Here is a 22,455-nt window from a genome sequence, read left to right as displayed (position 1 = left end):
GTCATAAACCACATTTTTTCTGTTTCTTTTATCTTGTTCACGTGTCTGTCCTCTTCCTGTCTTATTAATGTTGTTCTTCTTTCATTCTTGCTTTGTTCTAATCATTAGGATGCTATAACATGGGAAGAAATTTCAACATATGCTGTTAATGTTGGCACTCGATTATTGTAGAAAGTAGTTATTTTGAGAATAATTTATGAGCTGGATACAATTAGACACAGGAATTCTTGTTCCCTAATGCTTCCTTTTGTTTCACCATTAATTCATTTTTCTTTGAGACAATTGGTATCAGCCACCTCAACTTTTGAAAACTGCCAAATAGGGTCATTGTCATGGGATGCCACCTACCACTTACATTCTATAACCAGATTGTACGTAATTCATTCCAAGTTTTTGCTGGGAGGTCCACTTACATTGCCATTACTGTCATAACATTTTCTTGATTTCCAACAACTTAATTAAAAAAATTGGAATATCATTGGATAGAGGAAAAAGGATCATCTTGTGCTTCGTTCGATCTCTGAGGTTGTTTTTGAGATTTTGCTCAACGCTATGGATTGTAAATGTAGTTAATCTGTGAAAGCCAAACATGGACATATCTTTCAGATATTAGAAACAGTCTGATTGAATGTAGCTTAGCGCTTCCTCATGCCTTCTATTCTTGACAAGGAAAAGAGGCTCCCTCTGGATTGGTTTAGACTCTCTTTTATCTTTCAATACATTTCCAGAGTTTCTCAATTTTTGCATGGCCTGTGATGTATGATTACTTGACTCAAATGTTTAGCAAGTAAAATGCTTTTTTTCCTTGTTCCTTCTTATTTTTTGAATTTCTGCTCCATCTTATAGATTTTACCTGTATTAAAACATAGAACCTGGGCCGAAGGCATTTCAGCTGGAGTCTGAATATTGGTTGTACCTTGGATTATATGTAGCTTCCGGCGTCTTTGGTTATTCGGCATTACAAAACATTTTACACAGATGTTGGGACCTAAATTTCCTGTTTACTATCATTACTTTATACTTAACAGAGCCTAAAATGTAAACATACCCTGCTTAAAAATGTAGAAAACTTGTAGTTAGTGTTATAGTTATCAGATATTATTCTGTAACCATAGTTGCTCCATCTTCTGATTGATTCCAAGTAAAATTTTCTAGAAGCGCAAAGCAAAATTCAGTCTATGTACAGCAAGTAGAGATTGTTAGTCATCAACTAGAGTGGAAGAACAAATTCCAAGAGATGAGGCAAATGTGGCAGTTGTATCCCCACTAAGGTACCTTTTAAGGCGATCCAGGTCATCAGCAACATCAAGCATGCTCGGTCTAGCAGAGGGAGTTTCTTGTGTGCAGAGAATACCCAATTCAATCAATTCTCCAATTGCAACTTCCCACATTCTTTTCACTTCTGGCGACTGATCCCTTGAAGCTCTAATCAAAGATGAGTCAACCACTTTTTCTAACCTTCCATGGTAATGACTCTTCACCCATCTGTGCAGGCTTAAACCACCAACAAACATGTCATTGGTCGGTCGTTTTCTGGTCACCATCTCAAGAACTACAATTCCAAAGCTGTATACATCTCCCTTGATAGATGTATTAGATCCAAATCCATACTCTGCAGCACAAATTTGATTGATTTAATTTTTATGAATTTGAATTTAAGGCACCATTTAAAAAAAAAGAAAATAAGAAGCAAACTTCCAATGTCTACAATAACTCTTATATTGATAAGTGAATCATGTGGAAAAATGATAATTGACATGCGATCAAGGCTTACATATCTGAGTGGGCCATTTTGATGTTTTTCTTGTAGTTTTATGATTAAATGATTTGAAATTTGGGATTAAGATACAATTTGTTTAGATTACTGGAAATTACTTAAATCTGTTCACGTCGGAGAATATAGATGATGATGCTTTCGCTTTAAACAAAATGATCCCGTCGACTTTTGCAGTATCAATTTCAGTTTTGTAAAAAAAAAATGTTCTTCATCTTCTGCCATAGTCTATTTTGGTTTACTTTAACATCAAGTCTAGAGGCAAAAGGAGGAATGCTTACCTGGTGCAATGTAACCAATTGATCCTGTTAACATATTTGCAGTAGAATTTCCCATGTTCTCAATAACCCCACCTCCATTGCCAGCTCCTACTGTCATAACCAGCCTTGCAATCCCAAAGTCTGAAACAAATGCTGTCATATCATCATTTAGGAGAACATTGCTGGGCTTTAGATCACAGTGTATGACTCTAACAGGGGAATGGTGATGCAGATAGGCCATCCCTTCAGCAATGTCACTGCATATGCTAACTCTCTGAAGTAGACTCAAATCTGAAGAGCCTGAACCCAAACCCGAATCAGAATATGGATAGAGCTGGCTATCCAAGCTTCCATTTTCCATAAAAGGAAGAACCAAAGCCTTAAAATCAGGTAAACTACATGCTGTTATAATTCGAATGAGGTTTCTGTGCCTAATCCTCTTCAGAACTTGGCATTCTCTGTTGAAACTTTTTATTGAATTTCCAGACTGCAAATGCAACACCTTTATGGCAACGCTTGTACCATCTTGAAGAACTCCTCTATAAACATGTCCATAACTACCTGTCCCTATTAGGTTCTGGTTATCAAATCCTCCAGTGGCATCTGACAGTTCTTTGTAAGTGATTCTGGGGAAATTGTGCATTATTTTTGGTGTTGCTGGTTTTCTTGATCTCTCAGTTTTCCTGGAAGAAACCATTAGTTTAACGCAGCGGATTCCAATCACACAGCATACTGCTGATAAGAGCACTGAAACAACTATGACTATGATAAAAATAATCAACATACGTGATCGAAACCAGTGTTTCTTTTGAGGGCAAATCGGCCTACTAGAAGCTGCTCCGCATAGATGCGGGTTGCCTAAGAATGACATATTTGTGGCTGAATTGAAGATGCCACCAGAGGGAATCATTCCTTCAAAGTTGTTAAAAGAAAGATTCAGAAATGTAAGGTTAATTTTGCTCAGGCTCATTGGTATCTTTCCAGCTATATTGTTGCTTGAAACATCAAATGACTGGAGGTTCCTTAGGTCACCTACAGAATCTGGAAGCTGCCCTTCAAGTGAATTGTGTGAGAGATTTATCACCATCACTGCAACACAGCTTGATATTTGGGGAAAGACATTACCACTAAGGTTGTTTGATGAAAGGTCGATTTCTTCAACATTTTCCAGCTTGCTGAGCTCTATTGGCAAAGGCCCTTCAAGAAGATTGTGTGACAAATTTATAAATCTTCTGATTTCACGTAGGTCTGCTATCTCTGGAGGGATCCTCCCTGTTAATTTATTGTAGGACAGATCAAGCATGTTCAGATTTTTGCATTTCAGTAGTTTTGGTGGTATTGTCCCCGAAAGGAGGTTGTTATTTAGAAACAAAGAACGAAGTGCAACTAAATCTCCTAGGGTGGCCGGAATTTCTCCAGAGAATTTGTTGTTTGATAGATCAATCAGACCAAGATGAGGGAGTTTCCCTAACGCTACAGGAATTTTGATGCTGAAAATGTTGTGGGACAAAAAGAGCTGCTCCAACATTAACAATAGACTGACCTCTTCTGGGATTGTTCCATTTAGAAAATTGGATGTCAAGTTCAGCATTGTAATATTTGAAAGATTTCCTATTTCTGGAGGAATCGATCCAAAGATGTGGTTTTCTTGCAATTCTAGACGCTGTAGACTAGGATGGCCAATGAAGCTAGGTAATCTTCCTCCAAGCCCCATGCCAGCCAATTCAAGCTCCCTCAAAACAGTGCAATTTCCCAATGCAGCGAAGAATGGATAGAGATTGGTGTTGTTATCATGACTTGTCATGTTGTTATATGATAAATGAAGATAGAGAAGTGTAGGCAGCTTCCATACAATGTCTGAAGGTATTTCACCAGATAGAAGATTGTACTCCACATCAAGATTATACAGTGTAGTGTTGGTTAAGGAGGCGGGAAGTTGTCCTGTAAATTGATTGTTGTATAAATTGAGGCTCCATAAACTTGGACAATTTCCGATGTCTTCTGGAATTTGACCACTGAATAAGTTGAAAGAGATATCTATAACTTCTAAGTGAGTGCAGTTTGAGAAAAAAGAAGGCGGGAGGGGACTTGTCAAATTGTTTTCCATAACAGCAAATACAGTGAGGTTGGTCAGGAGGCTGAAACTGTCAGGTACTAGACCATTTAAATTATTTTTATTTAATACGAGAGTATGGAGGTGTCCGAGGGAGGAAAGTTCAGGCGGAATGGTACCGAAGAAGTGATTTTCGTAAAGGTTTAGGAGTCGAAGGGCAGTGAGGTTTGAAAGGAACGGTGAGATCTTCCCCACAAGTCCAGAGCTAGAGAGGTCGATATGTGCCACATGTTGAGGTCGCTCATCACATGTGACACCGGTGAAGTTGCAAACAGGAGCAGCCTCTTCCCAGTTGGCAAGTGTGGATTTTGGATCAACTAATATTGACTTCTTGAATGAAAGAAGAGCAGCCTTGTCTTTAAGCAAAGAATGGTGGAGATGATGATGATGGTTGTGATAAGCTTTATCCAAATTTCCAGATACTGAAACCAAATGTCGGAGTAGAAGAAGAAAATATAATCTAATGAATGCCATGATGAATATATTGCCGGTGCCCATCAGGCAAGTCCATAAGAAACTTCCCCTCGTCCGAGTCACCTCTCTTTCTCCTCCTACCTTCATCTTGCTTCTTAATAGCAATTTAGTAAAAGTTGAGGAACTGTGAATTAAGTTGCAAACAAGAGAGACAGAAGGGACTATGATTTCTGCTGAAGTGGCTGAGAGTGAGAAGAGGTTTAAGTGAAGGTGAAATAGATTTTTAGGGAGGGAAATTTCAATAGGGACAATGATTTATAGGGCGGACTAACATGCTTTTTCCATCAATCCCATTATAGCGACTTGCAACCTTGAGTAGATTTTCAACCTAACGGATATAGCCATTGAAAGAGCGGAAAAGAATTGCTACAATTGATTTGATTGTTTGCTTTCTGCTTTTAGAAGGACATCAGGCATATTAAATCTAAGCTAATGGAGTATCTTGTCATAAAAGCACTCGAACGAGTGATCGATATGCATTAGCAGCGAGAGAGAGAGTAGAATTTTTTTATCAGTTTCACTGTTGTTGCAACTTCTGGTACTGTTTCAGGGTCCATAGTTGACATTTTTAGTGTTCTTTGAGTGATGCAGCAATGGTGTTTCAGTGGTGAATATGAATTTAGGTACGTACGTCTTAAAAGGAAAAGAGTTGACATTTTTATTTGATTAAAATTGCAAATTACTATGATGAAAGCCTTGTGTTAGATGGGAAAATTTTGCTCGGAATTTGAGAATTTCCTTTCTCCTAGCATCATTCAGCGGCAAAATCATGTGACTTTCTGTCCGGAAAACTCTCCAACCTCTTTTACTGGGGAAAATTGCTACTTGCTAACTTATGCAGATGCAATTTTGGATTATGCTGTTGGATTCAGTCCAGAAGCTCAGGTTTTGTTTTTTTTTTTTGCTAAGTAGCTCACAGGGTTATTAACATATTTTAACAGAAATTAAAATTGATCCGAAGGTGGGTGAGAGCTCAATCCTACTGGATCCGCAGTCGCAGAATTGATGCTGACGTCACAAGCTTCCAATGCATGCTTCTAGGGTCTGATGGGAGACCTACATAGTAAAAGAAGAGAGAACTGCTCTCTACTTCTTAAAACTGAAGTTATAAAGCTCAATAGACTAGCCTCATATATATAGAGGTGAGAGTAGAGACCTCTTATTATGTTAGTCAAAATTGACCCACCCTATTATGGGTCCAAATATAGAATTAAACCCAAATCATATTAATTAAATTCATTCTACTATTTAGTTATATTACAACATAGTATCACAGTAATTACTCATTAATTGACATTAATTAATATAATCCGGTATATAACGACTTTGTTAGTCCACCAATACAAAATAAATACAATAATCTCTCACTTGGACAACACAAGTCATTAAACTTGAATCTGGATTAACAAAATGGTCATAAACATAAAAATGTTAATATGAGTATATAACCAAATCATCATACAATAGAATGAGCATCAATAAGCCTTAAAATATATTGTATTGATAAAGTACGAATGTATGGACTTATATGCTCTCTTCAATCTGAAGGTATTCATAAGTCTCAAAATGCACTATATCTACAAGATACATGCACGTTGACTTATGAATAGTTCAATAGTAGCAATAGAAACAGTAACAAGCATATATGGATCCTCAGAATGTATTGTACTAAAAAGATACGTGTACGCAAACTCTTAAACATTTTCGAAGCAGAAGTATGATAGTGTAAAATGGAAATGATATGAAAACAAAATTATTATTCATTTCCATTAGGTCCTTCGTATCTAAACCACTAATCCTAAATGTCTCATCCAACGGAATGCCATACTTAACAGAATGTGCATAAACAAAATATGCATATGGCAAATAAGAATCCATCCATCATAGTTGCAACTGATTTCATTACATAGAGCTCCAACTAACTTAATACAACAAAAGGCTCTACAAGCCTTGAATAAATGTCTATGATTAAGACATTTTAGTAGCCAAAATCAATGAGTGGTTACACCAGAATGAGCTCTGTAGATCATGTGCTCTGCTATTTACTTCAACAATAGATTTCATTACTTTTTTCTCTAATACATTAAATGGTATATCTTATATATTTATTTATTTGGAGAGTGAGGAATTCCCAGAATATGAAAGAAAGCTATTATTGTAGATTTATCATAAAACATCCTAAGCAATTTCAGAATGGAAAACTAGAATCCAACCTTGAAATGCGATTTTGTAGTCAATGATCAGACATGTAGCTTCACCATATGCTACATGCTTTGCCTCCATTATCAAGGATGATATAAGTGTTTATTCCACACTTTCCTAGAAGTAACTCTTCTAGCCAATAATATCGAAATTGGCTTCACACGACATACAAAATAAGGGTCAAATATCCAACTAAATCCAAAATGTTGAATCACTGATGTTTAAAAATTAAATTGTTCAAGTATCTTCGAAGTACACCTATAGTATATCATAACATCAAAATGTGTACAAACTTGAGCAAATATTAGATTGCCCACAGTTGAGGAATACTAAATATTCAACATGAGCTCTTTCATTTATTGATATGAGGACTTTGAAATTTAACATTATGTCATCTTTCACAATAGGCGCTGATTGTACTAAAATTTTAGTATTTTCTTTCTTATTTTAGTGCAATCTGTCTTTCATTTTGGTTTGATCCATGAGAAATTTAACAAAAATACTGTTAAATGCATAATTATTCAATGTGTACATGAAAATATGGAAAATAAGGAATTTTGGAGATTTTGGATTCATTTTGGAGGATTTTTGGTGTAAAAAGCTAGGAAAAGCCATAACTAGTGTATTTGGGCTACATTGCCTCTTATGGGAGTTTTCTTGACCTTTTCTTCTATGTTTTCTTAAGCTCAAATAAAGTTCATGGAACCTTATTTCAAGTCTTATTTCTCATAACTCTCATTTGAATTTGTCCTTTTTAGCTCAATAATGCATTATTACCATTTTAGTATCTTTATATATGCTTGAAAGGTAATAAGTGCATTATTGTTGTTAGAAGTTAATTTTGAAATCGCAATTTTCCAAAATTTTTTTAAGGATTATAATGCATTTTGTCCCTTTAATGATCTGAATTTTGGCAGGAAAATGAAGAGGGAATTGGCTAAAATAGGCACCAAAATATTGAATGCTAAGTTCAAGTGAGATGATTGATGCTTATGCCATGAGATCAAATGCATTGTGGTCCTAATGTTGGAGATTCAAAATGACCAATTGGAGTTGTTGAGCTATTTGTATGAAGACCTCTCATTGGTCTTATCATTGACTTTTTGGAGTTCAAAGGTTATGATAAAAAGGCTTGAAAGAAAGAGGATTTATAATAACTTCACAAACAAGCAAAAGATTCAAGGAAGGGAAGAAGAATGATGTTAAAGGTTGATAGTTACTTAGATATTTTTACTACGTCTTTAGGGGTTGAAGCATTCCCATTTGTCTATAAATTGGGAAGAATGGTTGGCCAAAAGAGAGCTTTTAGCTTGACTTTTATATTTTTCATTTTAAGTTTCTATACTTTCTTTTCTTTACACTTTTATTTTCTTGTTTTCCAAATAGTACTGTTTGGCATTCTCTTTGCTTTACTTTCTCTACAAATTTAACTTTCTTGAATCAATTTTCAATGTACTTATAGATTTTCTCAATGCAATTTCAAGAATCTTATGATTTTGCCTTCAAATTCCATTGATTTCACATGATCATCAATGTTGTTTGGTAATTGTGGTTTTTGATCTTTTTACAATGTTTTGATCGAATCTTGCTTAAATATAGCTTGTTTTGAGCCAAAATTTTTTTCTTAGATTCCTAACTCATAGATCTATAATTCTGGAGAAAATCTTTTGCAAATTCCATTCACACAATTCTAGATCAAGCTTCAAATTTTTGGCTAAACTTAGTTGGTAAAGTTGAACTTTGAATGAGTGATAGCATTTCAGGGGACTTCTTTCCATCTTGTCATTTGGTTTGCAAGTCTTGCAATTTAGACTCTTTAATTCATGTGTTTACTTGTTAATTTTCATTTGATTGCATTTAAATTCATGCTTTTACCTGCTCTTTGGATGATTTTCTTTGCAACTATTCTGAATTTCCTAATTCTGCATTAGATTTGAATCTTAGTTCATTGAGCTAGAATTTCAACTTTTTAATGCAATTGTTTTGGTTGATTTATGTTATAAACTTGTAGATTTAGGTTTTTTTAGCTTTATTTGAGTTCATTTTCTTTAGAAATTTCTAGATCTAATTTTCCTTTTCATGACTTGATAGTTTTTAGTTTTCAACTCAATTTCAATTTTCAAGTTTCTTGCTAAATATTGCAATTCTTTTTATTTACTTGCACTCTAATTCAGTTTCTTTCTTAGTTCATTCAATGATCTAGCAGTTTAGAATTCAATTTCATTTAAATTGAAGCACGTTATTTCTACATCCTTCGTTGCACTTATAGTTTGTCTAGATTTGCATTAAAGTTGCAGTTTTATTAGTTCTAATTTGATTTTTTATTTTGCTTCATAATTTGTACTTCAATTTAGTTTTGATCTTCAATTTACTTACTGTTTGTGTAAATTTCTAGTTGCTTAGTTCATTTCTCAGGAATTTTCTAGTAAATTCTTTACTTAGAAGTTAAAGTTGGTTAGAATTAGTTAAGGTTAATAATTTTGGTTTTAGAAGTTAAAGTTGGTTAGAATTAGTTAAGGTTAATTATTTTGGTTATGTTCACTTAGCTACTATTTTTATTGAATTTTTCACTTGTTATTTTCAATTCTTCTATCAGAATTACATTTTATTTCATTTTAATTCATAGCAATCCATTTTATGTACTATTTTTGCACATTCTTTTACTTAGTTTACATGTTGAATGCTTTATTTGATTTTATTTTCATAGTTAGTTTGATTTCATGACTACTTTGTGATTGAGCCAACTTTAATCAGTGTGCAATGCTAATAGGTATTTAGGCTAAAGATTTCTTTATCTAATCCTTGTGAGATCGACATTTAGGTTTTTTAGCCTCTATTATTACTTGAATGGCCTGTGTGCTTGCATAAATCACCGAATCAAGTTTTTGACATTGTTGTTAGGAATTAGGAGCAAAGAGTCTTAAGGTAATATCATCATTCATCATACTCTTCTATAGATTGGTTAACCTTTAGTAGTGTACACATACTAGGCTAGTATTATGATTGCTTCGATTTTGGGTGTACATAGTCTACTTGCCTTTATTGATAATTTCTCTTAGTTATACATACTTAAGCTTTGTTTCTTAGAGTTGTTCATTACATCTAGTGCTTTTGTGGCCCATGTATACACTCAATTAGGAGACATAAGTTGATCCCTCTAGATCCAAAGCTTTAGACAACACTTAAAAGAGTTAGGAGGAAAAAACAACCTAATCCTACTATCACTATGGCCGAGCAAGACACTAGACCTTTTAGGGATTATGTTGTGCCCAATCTTAATGGATTATAACCTAGTATTAAAAGGTTAGCCATACAAGCCAATAATTTCAAAATTAAACCTATAATTATCTATATGATATAGTAGTCAATGCCATTTAGTAGTCATACGAGTAACAACCCGAATGCTCATCTTTGGGATTTTTTGGAGATATATGATACATTCAAATATAATAGTGTTATTGAAGATGCCATTAAGCTTAGATTGTTTTCTTTTTTCCTTTAGAGATAGACCCAATAGTTGGTTAGTCTCAGTGCCACTAGATTCCATTATCACTTGGGATGATTTAGTGTAAAAGTTTACAGCTAAGTTATTTTCTCCAACCAAGATGGCCAAACTTCAAAATGAGATCACCACTTTTTCCAAGCATGACTTGAAGATTTTGTATGAGGCATAATATAAATACAAGGAACTCTTGATGAGGTGTCCACACTACTGATTATCGAAATGGTTAGAATTTAAATATTTTACAATGGGTTGATACTAAACAATAGGACCATCTTAGTAGAAGGTGCCCTAATGAGTAAGACCTCCTACAGTGCTTACATGTAATAGAGGATATGGCTAGCAATAACTGTCAGTGGTTAAATGATGACAACATCCTAGGAAAGCTTTAGGGGTGTATAAACTTAGTGAGTTTATAGCTTTAAGTGCTAGGGTAAAGTTTTTAGTCAAATCTTTAGAGTTTTTGAATCTTAACCTTTGAGTCGAGTCCTAGTCATTCAAGGTTCACTCATAGTTCCATAGCTAGTTATGAGGTATATAAGGTAGGTCATTTGAAGGAGTCTTATCCTAGTCATCAAAAAAGTGTCCATTATTTAAGATAAAACCCTAAGCAACCTAATAATCCTTAATAATCCCTATGTTTCTACATATAGTCTAAGTTGGAGGAATACCTAAGTCGTTGCTTGGAATCAACAACACATAAATCCTGTCTCATTTCACTCTATTCAGGAACCATAGCAGTCCCAGTATATTAGATCACAAAATCCCCCAAGTTTCTAGTAGCCTATTCTATATTAGCAATAACAATACCTACAATAGTACATACCTCTATATTCACCTATGCCATCCATTGAGAAAAAACCCTTAGTAGGGGATCTCTTAGATTCTATTATTAGAGCCCAAACCTCTTTGATGCAGACTTAAAACACCATGTTCCAAAATCAAACTACTTCAATTAAGAACCTAGAGATGTAGATTGGCCAATTAGGTACACTCCTTAGTACTTAACCCTAGTGAACTATACCCATTAACATAAAGTTAACCTTAGGAGAGAGGGGAAATAATAGTTCTATGCCATTACCCTTAAAAGTGGGAGACAAGTAATTAGTGACTTGGTCTAGGTAGGTTCTCAAAATGCAGTAAATGATAAGTCTAATGATAAGCCTGATAGAGATCTAATGCAAAAGAATGATAAAGGTAAAAAAGTGGATGAGAGTATAGTTCCTACCTAGTTATCCCAAAAACCTACATAGAGTACAACACCAATTTATCTAGGCCTTTTTCCTTTCCTTTAAAGGTTTGAGAAATTGAAAGAAGAGAAACAATTCTCTAAATTCGTAAAGGTGTTTAAGAAGTTGCATATCAACAACCTTTTTGTGAATGCATTAGAGCGGATGCCTACCTATAAAAAATTTATGAAGGACATTATCTCTCGAAAGAGAAGACTAGAAGACTCTAAGATAGTTGCATTTACAAGTGAGTGCACATATTTGACTCAAATAGGCCCACCTATAAAATTGAAGGATTTCGGTAGTTTTACCATTTCTTGCACTATAAGTAGTATGTCCTTTGATAGTTTTATGTGACTTAGAAGCTAGTATCAATTTGATGCCATAGTTTGTTTTTAAGAAATTAGGCATATAAAAGGCTAAGCCCACCTTGGTTACTTTGCAATTAGCTAATGGATCATTAAAATATCCTTAAGGGATTATAAAGGATGTCTTCACAAAAATAGATAAATTCATTTTGCCAATTGATTTTGTGATTCCAAATATGAAAGTGGATCATGATATCTTGATTATTCTAGGGAAACCCTTTTCAGCCACTAGTAAAACTTTGATTGATATGTAAAAAGAATAATTGACCATACAAGTTTAGAATTAGGGGGTTCAATTTAATGTTTTCAAGGCTTTGAGATATCTTGATGATTTTGATGAGTGTTGGAAGGTAGAGGTAGTTAGTGGATAGATTGATGATATTTCTTACCAAGAGCACCATATCTTGCATTTTGAAGGTGCGAAATTGATGCAAGAAGGATATGATATGGTTAATATTGAAGATATGCCAATTGACTAAATGTTGACACCAAAAACCTACTTACCTTAGTCCTTCTAGGTGTGAAATTAAAAGATTTGTCGATAATTTTACTATCACTCCTACTTGGCCACATAATTCACCATTAGACCCTAGTTTAAATAAGGTGGCTAAGAGAGAGGTCTTTAAATGGTTGGATTTGGCAATTAAGTATGGAGTGATCATTATGAACATGTAGTTTTAAGCTTATTTTGATAGTATAGCTTTTAACTTGAAAGAAAATACTTCTTAAAAGGCAATAGATTGAGCAATTCTGCAAATACATAGGTCGTACAAGTAATAATAGTGATTGAAAGGTCAAGTTGTCGATTCCATGAGGATTAGGTAAAAAAAATTTTAGCCTAAATACCTTTTATCCCTACAACTTTCTAAAGTTAGTCCAATCGAGCTTTGCTATGTACTAAACATGAATTAAAATGTGATTCCATTATAAGAATTGAAAATAGCAAGTAAAATTTGAACAAAAATTAGTAACAAAAATAATTAACCAAATTAACTAACATAACTAACTAATTAACTATAACTACTACTACATTATTAACTAAAGGAAAAACAAAAGAATTGAACCAAACTAGATATAAATGGTAAAAATACAATAAATTAATCTAAGTAAAAGCATATTTGAAGTGAACAATAAGAAGCAAAATTTCGAAATTCAAATATCAAGCTAAAACTAAAAATAAGGTGCAAAACATGAAAACTGTAAATCAACCAACAACTTCTAGATCTAAGCATACTTCAATTATTATGGAAGTAAACTATAAAAAAACAAAAGCAATTAATAATATAACTAAGTAATTAACAAATTGAATTGAAAACTAAAGAACAAATCACAACAAACAATGAAGAAACAAAAGAAAATTATAGACTATTGACTAGCTAGAAAAACCTTGACTTCATGATCTAATTCTAGATCTACCTCATGTAAATTTTGTATGTCATGAACTAGAAATTGGAAGATCATTAAAAGAAAAATATGAGAACTCAAACAAAAGAATAAAACTGAAAAGACCATGCAACAACTAACAAAAAAAATTAAGTAGCAAATTGAAATCGAATGATCACTTAAGAAATCTAAAGCTAATTTGCATAAACTTGAATGAACCTAAGTTGGAATTTGCTCAAGCATTAAGAAAACCATATGAGAACTTGAATGAAATAACAAGAATTAAATGAAATTTGCAAGAACTAACAAAGAAAAATTAAAAAAAAAAAAAAATTGAGTTGAGCATAGAAAATTATTGAGTCAGCGAAAGTAAATTTAGATCTAGAATTTTCTAGAAAGATTAAATTGATACTGACTGAAAACAACATTCATCAACAAGTTTACATCAAAGTTTAGCAATTAAATCACATTACATGAAAAAATTCAGCTTGTTGAACTAAAAATTAAAATAGTAAACAAATATGTAAAAATAGAGCATGATCAAAGAATTATATCCAAACAGCAACTAAACTCAAGAAAATAAATGCAAACAATTAAGAACTAACAAGTAAAAACATATAACTAAGAATGTAAGGTATGGGAGAAGCAAACTAAAATGATGCAAGGTAAGAGTGGATCATTGTTTATCAGGTTCCATGATCAAATTTTTTTGCCTTTTGGATCCAACCGTAACTACCAACCTTGATCTAGAGCAATGCAAGTGGAATTTGCAAGCATTTTTTATGGGATTATAGCCTTATGAGTTATGAATCTACGAAAAAAAATTTTAAGCTAAAACAAGCTTGAATTCACTAAGTCTCAATGAAAAGATTTGAGATAGGTTAGAATTGTGATTTTGAAATCAGATCTAAGATTCATGCAAGATTAAAGGAATTTGAATAGGTAAATGTTAAAATTTGCAAATTTTATTATAAAAATACAAAAGTTCATTGAAAAAGTGCATATGAAAGTTAAATTTGCAACAAGAATCAATCAAAAAAATTGGAATTAAAGATTGTTTGGCTAGAGAGAATAAGTAAATATAAGAAAGTAAATGCAAAAATTTAAAGAAACACAAAATGAAAATCCTAGCTTAAAAAGTTCTTCAAATAGCCAGCTCTTTCCCCCTATTTATAGGCAAATGGGAGGTACCCCAAGCCTTATAATATCTACAAAAATATCTAAATGTGGTCATTCTTGCAGAACCTTCTTTTATTTCTTCCTATTCATTACATGTTTGTTTTGCTCATTAAGCTCTCCTATGTTTTCAAGCCTTCTTGTATTGAATCTTTACACTCTAAAAAGTTAAGATTATGACCAACTAAAGTCCTCCAAAATGCCAATTCATCAACTTCACTTAATCTTCTTCAAATCACCAAAGTGATGGCACCAAAGTATGTGGTTGCATAAACCATGCACATAAATAGCAAGCTTACTTCTTTCAAATCTCTTTTTGGTGCCACACGCATAAATTCATGCTTTCATTTTGTTACAAAATTCAAGTCATGAAACCAATTTAACATTATAATACTTAGCAAAATTTTAGAAATTAATCATCTAAAAATCAAGTGGTAGAAGAAAAGGGTAAGAAGAACTCCCTTAATAAGCAATGAAGCACAATTATACTAGTTGTGACCATTGCTAGTTTTTAGCATCATAAATCCCCCAAATGTGTGTCCAAATTGTTTGAAATTTCTCATTTTCTCTATTTTCACCTACACATGAAATAAATGTGCATTTAAGAGTATTTTTACAAAGAATAAGCCAAAATACAATTGAAATTACACTAAAAATAAATAACAAAATGCTAACATTTTAGTGTAATCAAAACCCCAAACTTAAACTTTTACTTGTCTTGAAGCAAACAAGATTGGGCAACAATCATCATATATTGAAAATGCTTCATCCAATAGAAATGCCTTATAGATTGATCAATGAATATAATCAAAGTAAAATCATGAACATATGCTAATTTACAATAATCAACCTAGGCTAAGATCATTCCTAACTGTGTTTCCACAAGCAAGCAACACCTCTCACACATCCTTGCATGTGATCTAGTAATATTATGTAAAACATGAAGATTCAAAAAGATCATTTAGGACTTTATAAGCTTATAATGTAGGGCTAAGGTCAATACATGATAAAAGTTATTTAGGCTTAAATATCCTAATAGTACATTATTTTGTCTAAAATCATTGATTATTGAGCTCTCAAGATAAAAAAGGTAAAGCTTATCTAAATAATCATCGCCAAACTTTGTTTTTGCCCATTTTTCTTTCTTTTTCTTATTTCTTTTCTTTTTTCACCTTTTTATTGTTTTTCTTTTTCTTTTTTTTTTCTTTTAACATTTTTTCTTTTGGAAGCTAGTTGGACTTCTTTTTTCTTTTTAGTTTTTTTCTTTTTTTTTTATTTTTTCATTCTTTTCCAGGCTCCACCTTTCCTTCCTAATAATTCATAGCTCACAAATAGTGTATGAACATCCTAATGCATATGGGGTAACGGACCAAAAAAATAGAAAATATCAAAACCAAAACTTGGTCATGTAATTTGGTTTCAAAACAAATAAAAGTATCAGTAGGCTCAAATGGGTAACTATGAAAATATTGTATCAAAGTTATCTTAAAAGGCTCAAACAATCCAAAGATGGCTTATATTATTTTCCTAATCATGTGTCCTATATGATTTCACCTCGAGAGATGATTAAAACAAATTCTAGAACATGAAAAATAACTTCAAAAACTAATGAAAAAAAATATCATCCTCCCATAATCATGCATTAGATAAAAAAATAATTTAATGATCAAAGTATCAACTCACAAACGAAAACTCATAATCAAGAATTCATTAAATCTAAGTATCATCTCATATGTCTCACAATATTAAATATTTTTTTAAAGCTATATTCATTCTCAATCTCCACCTATCATTAGCTTCATGAAAAACTAATAAAAAAAAACACAGTAATAATTCAAACTATCACAAGTCAAGCTCAATTTAAGACAAAACTCAAGGATAATTCAAAAAAATTTTCAAATTTTAAGCAATTTTCCCATACCCCTAAACTTAAATAACACATTGTCCTCAATGTGTAAGCAAAAGGAAAATAAAGCAGAAAAGAGAAATAAGGAAACTTCTCTATCATCATGGAAGTATGGTGATCGAATCTCCCTTTTTAGTTTCGGTAAAGCTAGTGCAACTTTTCTTCAAACTTTTATTTAACTTACAAAATAAAGAAACAACTACATGAATAAACTGCACCAATATGTACAAGGAAAGATAAGCAAAACCTAAAAACAACAAAATAAACAAATGAACAAAACATGAAATATTAACCTAGGGTTGCCTTCTAAGAAATATTTTATTTAAAGTTGAAAGCTAGACTATTGGAATGAGCTCACAAAGATATGTTTATAGTGATCACTCCATACTTAATTCTTGAGTCTACCCATTTTAAGTCCTTTCTCTTAACCATCTCAACCAAACTAGGGTCTAATGGTGGATCATATAAACAAGTAGGAATGATAGTGAAATTCTCAACAAAACCTTCAATCTTACACCTAAAAGTACTAAGGTAAATGGGTTTCAATTTTAGTATCCAATCAATTGGCTTATCATCAACATTAACTAAATTATCCTTTTTGCAACACATCCACACCCTCTCTCCTAGAAGGACTATGATAAGTATGATTAAATTGAAAATTTTCAAAAATCAGTGAAATAATCAATAAAGACATATTATCAATAACAACTAAACCATCACCTTTTTTCTTATAAGGACTATGATAAATAAGATCAAATGAAAAATTCTTAAAATCGAGTAAATCTATAACTGAAGGTCTAATCACTTTAGGGAGAGTGTCAGAATCAACTAAAAGCTTGGTACTGGAATATGATGCAAATTAAAAAGTAGAGACCATCAATATCTCATCATCATCCTCACTTAAATCTATGTCCTCTACCTTATCGACTATAAAGGATTCCTCAAAATATGAGATAGGTTGCTTTAGGTGAAAAATATCAGTATCTAATCCACTAACTATTTCTACTTTCGAGTACTCATCAGAATCATTAAAGAATGGCAAAACTTTGAAAACATGAAAAGTGACCTCCTAATCCTAAACTTGCATGGTCAATTCTCCCTTTTGCCCATTAATTAAAGCTCTAACAATGGCTAAAAAAGGTTTCCCTAGAAGAATCAGGATCTCACGATCCACCTCCATATATAGAACCATAAAATCATCAGGTAAAATGAATTTTCCTAACTTTACCAAGACATTCTCCACAATCCCTCGAGAATATTTCAATGATCTATCAACTAACTATAGAGTAATCAAGATAGACTTTGCCTTTCTTAAAAATGGCCCACGACATCAAATTGATACTAGCACTTAAGTTACATAAAACTTTATCAAATGACATACTATCTTTTTGAATTAAAGATGTGCACTCACTGGTAAGTGCAACTCTTTCATAATCTTTTAATTTTCTCTTCCAATAGATATTGTCTTTCATGAATTTGGCATAGATGGGCATTTACTCTAATGTATCCGTTAAAAAGATGTTGAGCTATAAATTTTTAAACATCTTTAGGAATTTAAAGAATTTTTTTCCTCCTTTTGCTTCTCAAACCTTTGAGGAAAAGAAACGTAAGGCCTAGGTGGCTCGACTGTAAAAAGAGCAAGCATAAATCAACTAGATAATGCACTATGTGTTGATGTTTGGGGTAGCTAGGTATGTCATACAATCTCATCCACCTTCTTGCTCTTAGCTTTTTTTGAACTAAGTTTCCCTAAAACTCATCATCATTAGAATTTTCAACTACTGCATCTTATGAACCAATTGGGACTGGGGTCAATGGCTAACTACCTCCCACTCTTAAATGTAATGGCTTTGTGTTGCTTATTGCTTTTTTTTATAAGGTTAGCCTTGAAGTTACTAGGTAAAGTGCCATGGGGTTGGGTACTCAAAAAGGTATCTAACTGGCCTATTTGAGTCTCTAAGTTCTTAATTAAAGCAATCTGGATCTGAAACATGGTGTTCTGGGTTTGCATGAAAAAAGTTTGGGTTTTAATTTGGGAACCTAAAAGACCCTCTACTGGCTTTTTTTTTAAAAAAAGTGGCATAGATGGATATTGAGGTGTATAATGTTTAAGGTGCTGTAATTGTTGATATATAACAAGCTATTGAAAACCTAAGGGCTTTTGTGGTCTAGTGTATTAGAGCTATTATGGTGCTTTAATGGATTAGACTAAGACAGGGTTATTCTTCTAACTTGGACTACATATGGAAGCATAGGGGTTATTGGGTTGCCTAAAGGTCTATCCATAATGGATACTCTTTGGGTGACATACCCCATATACTTTATAGGACTATGGGTGAATTTGGAATGGCTAAGACTCAACTCTGAGGATTTAACCTTAAGGCTCAAAAACTTTAAAGATTTGGCTAGAGAATCTACCCTAGCACACAAAGTTATAAACTCATTAAGTTCATGCAACCCTAAAGCCTTTCTTAAAAACTATCTATCATTTGACAACTGACAGTTATTGGTAGGCATATCCTCTATCAAATAATATGCACTGTCAAAGGTCTTACTCATCAGAGCACCTCCTATCACAGCATTTAAGATGGTCCTAATGTTTAGTATCAACCCATTACAAAAAATTTGAATCTCCAATCATTTTGGTAATTTATGATGTGGATACTGCCTCAAGAGCTCCTTGTATCTTTCTCATACCTTATACAAAGTCTCTGAGTTATGTTAGGAAAAGGTTGTAATTTCATTCCTAAGCTTGGACATCTTGATTGGAGGAAAGAACTTAGCCATAAACTTCTAAACTAAAGCATCCTAGGTAGTGATGGAATCTAGTGGCATTGAGGCTAATCAATTCTTAGCTCTATCTTTAAGGGAAAATGAAAAATCTAAGCCTAATGGCATCCTCAGTAACACCATTGTATTTTAATGTATCAGATATCTCCAGAAAATCCCAAAGATGAGTGATTACATTGAAATTTTAGTATTTTCATTCTTATTTTAGTGTAATTTTGCATATATTTTGGCTTGTTCATTGAAAATTATGGTAAAAAATACTCCTAAACATATAATTGTCTCATGCATAGGTGAAAATAGAGAAAATGAGGAATTTTAGACAATTTGGACACATTTTGAACAATTTATGGTAGTAAATACTAGCAAAGATCACAACAAGTGTAATTATGCTTTATAGCCTATTAAGGGAGTTCTTCTTACCCTTTTTTTCTATAACTTCTTGGACTCAATTGAACTTCATGAAACAATATTTCAAGTCCCAATTCTTACAATTTTACATTTAGAATTATCTTCCTTAGCTCAATTATGTGTTAATACCTTTTCAAGATCTTAATACATGCATGAAAGTTAATGTATGCATTAGTGAGTTGGAAGTTACTTTTTATGTGGTAAATTTTCAAAAAAAATTTCAATTGTTATAAGCATAAACTTTCCCTTTTATGACTTGAATTTTGGCAAAAAAATTAAAGAACAAATGGATGCATTTAACACCAAAAAGGGGGAACAAGGATGCAAGCTTACACGTTGGAAGTTGGCCATGTAACCAATGCACTTTGGTGTCATCTTTTGAAGATTTAGAGGTGGTTTTAAGGAGCACATGAGCTGGAACTTTGGAGAGTTGCTATTGGCTATAAAGAGAACTTTCTAGTGTAGCAAAAATGCATAAAAAGAAGCTTACATACTAGTGAAGAGTTTTAAAGCCAAACAACCATACACCAATTACAACAAGAATGAGGAAAGAAGTCTCTAGAAGCTCATCTCATTGTAGATATTTTAGAGAGATTTTTTGAGATTCCATTCACAACTCACCTACCTATAAAAGGAGAGTGGAGCTAGCTATTTTAGAGAGACTTTATCTTATGATTTTATTTTTCTTGTTCTTTAATTTTTACACTTTCCTTTACTGTATTTCACTTTCTCAGCAATAAAATAGCCTTTTATATTCATTTTTTTCTATTGATTTTGATTATAATTATATATTTCCTCAAGTAATTTTTTAGTGGTCTTTATGATTTTGGCAATGAAACTTGTAAATTTTATTGATTTCCAGCCCAATTCTACTTATTTTTTGTTGATATTCAAATCTATTTTTGAATCTGCTAGTTTTGACCTACCTACGATTTTTTAATGATATCGCATTCAAATCTTACTTGTTTTTGCTCACACTTTTTTCATAGTTTCCTAATTTAGTTGGCTACAACATAATAAAAATTCAACCTCTAACTCACTCCACAAGGTTCCAAATCAAGCTTGGAAATTCCAGCTAGATGTAATGATAGTGTAGTTCCAGTTTTGATCCAACAAGTTTGGCATGGAATTGCTTTCTCCTCGGTAAGTTGTTTGCATTCTTTTCACTCTAAATCCTTAGTTTACCTATTTACTTGTTGATTCTTACATTTCATTGCTATTTGGATCATTTTCTTATATTATGTTATGATTTTCTAAATTATGCATTGTTTTTGAAATTAAGTTTGTTGAACTGATTTCTTTATTGATTCATGCTATTTTTTTCTTGATTTAGGTAGTTAACTCATAAATCTAGGTTGTTTGAGCTTAGTTGAAGTTTTTTTCTAGTAGATCATTAGTGGTTGAATTTTTATTTTTAAAATTTCATGTAGTTACAGTACACGCCATATGTGATAAATCCAATTTTTAACACCACTGCTGGGAATTAGAATTTAAGAGTCCTAGGTGAATATCAACTTTCACCATACTCTTCTATAGATTGGGTCTTTTTAGTGTACATACCTTAGGCTAGAGCTTAGACTTGCTTCGATTTTAGGTGTATATATCCTAGGTTCCTTTTGTATATTGTTTTTGTTTCTTTGTTGTACATAATTAGGTTTCCATTTGTAGAGTAGTTCATTAGGTATAGTGTTTTTATGGCCTATGTATGTACTCAGTTAGGAATCATGAGTTGATGCCTTTAGAATTGAACTTGAAATTACCTGTAAGAGAATTAGAAGGAAAGACAAATCCATTCTACCATTACCATGGCCAAGCAAGTCACTAGAGCTCTTAGGGATTATGCTATGCCTGATCTTCATGATTTTTAGCCTAGCATTAGGAGGCTAGCCATACAAACCAATAACTCCTAGATTAAACCTACATTCAAAATGATACAATAGTTGGTGCGATTTAGTGGTTATTCGAGTGAGGATTTGAATGCTCATCTTTGGAATTTTTTGAAGATTTGTGATATATTTAAATAGAATGATGTTACTGAAGATGCCATTAAGCTTATATTATTTCAATTTTCCCTTAGAGATAGAGCCAAGAGTTGGTTAGCCTCGATGCCAATAAATTCCATCACCATTTAGGAATGAGATCACTACATTTTCCTTCGGTACAAAAGTTCATGGCTAAATTTTTTCCTCCGATCAAGACGACCAAGCTTTGGAATGAGATCACTACATTTTCCCAGCATGATTTGGAGACCTTATATGAGGCATGAAAAAGATACAAGGAGCTTCTGAGGTGGTGTCCACTCTATGGACTACTAAAATTATTAGAGATTTAATTTTTTTATAATAGGTTAGTACCTAACACTAGAACACTTTTAGATGATGCATTAGGAGGTGCTTTAATGAGTAAAACTTCTAACATAGTTTAAAAGCTTTTGAGGATGTGACGAATAATAATTATCGATGATCAAATAAGAGACAACATCCAAAAAAAGCTTCAAGGATGTATAAGATTAGTAAGCTTACAGCGATTAGTGCTAAGGTAGATTCTTTAGCCAAATTTGTAGAGTCTTTACATTATAAGGTTACACTCATAAAGTCCAGTCCTAATTATTCAAGGTTTACTCATACCCATTGTTTTTTGGTTTACTTATACCCATTGTTTCTTAGTTATGTGTGACAGATGTGAGGTAGAACATCTGAGAGAGTCAAGTTTAAACACTCACCTAGGGAGTATCCATTATTTAGGACAAATCCCTAGGTAACACAACAATCATCATATTTTCACATATGACCCAAGTTGGAAGAATAATGCAAGTTATCTATCCAATTTAGTTAGGTACCACAATAGCCTTAATACATTAGACCACCTCA

General features: G+C 32.7%; 1 protein-coding gene and 2 non-coding genes across 3 annotated transcripts; 1 reads left to right on the top strand and 2 right to left on the bottom strand.

The window, feature by feature from the left end:
- Window positions 1–1,028: 1,028 nt before the first annotated feature.
- LOC111280636 (putative leucine-rich repeat receptor-like serine/threonine-protein kinase At2g24130) lies at window positions 1,029–5,489 on the bottom strand. Its single transcript, XM_089757473.1, has 2 exons — window positions 2,056–5,489; window positions 1,029–1,612 (listed from the first exon to the last, which is right to left on the bottom strand). Exons 1-2 carry the CDS (start codon window positions 4,706–4,708, stop codon window positions 1,200–1,202), a joined length of 3,066 nt encoding a protein of 1,021 aa, XP_089613599.1. The 5' UTR covers window positions 4,709–5,489; the 3' UTR covers window positions 1,029–1,199.
- Window positions 5,490–19,034: 13,545 nt separating this feature from the next.
- On the top strand, window positions 19,035–19,141 carry LOC149510778 (small nucleolar RNA R71). The gene has a single exon (XR_016335266.1). It is a non-coding gene; the product is annotated as a small nucleolar RNA R71 (small nucleolar RNA).
- Window positions 19,142–21,788: 2,647 nt separating this feature from the next.
- LOC149510777 (small nucleolar RNA R71) lies at window positions 21,789–21,895 on the bottom strand. Its single transcript, XR_016335268.1, has one exon. It is a non-coding gene; the product is annotated as a small nucleolar RNA R71 (small nucleolar RNA).
- Between the last annotated feature and the right edge of the window lie 560 nt (window positions 21,896–22,455).

The sequence above is a fragment of the Durio zibethinus genome, chromosome 28, assembly GCF_047325235.1.
Source record: "Durio zibethinus cultivar Kanyao isolate XHJ-2024 chromosome 28, ASM4732523v1, whole genome shotgun sequence".
NCBI classification, from domain to species: Eukaryota; Viridiplantae; Streptophyta; class Magnoliopsida; order Malvales; family Malvaceae; genus Durio; species Durio zibethinus.
This window is presented reverse-complemented; position numbering and strand designations above follow the sequence as displayed.

What these genes read in the sequence shown, in the direction of transcription:
- LOC111280636 (XM_089757473.1), bottom strand. Translation starts at nt 4,708, where the DNA reads ATGAAGGTAGGAGGAGAAAGAGAGGTGACTCGGACGAGGGGAAGTTTC. An exon ending in AATTGGTTACATTGCACCAG is followed by an intron (nt 1,613 to 2,055) that starts GTAAGCATTCCT and finishes TTTGTGCTGCAG; the next exon opens with AGTATGGATTTGGATCTAAT.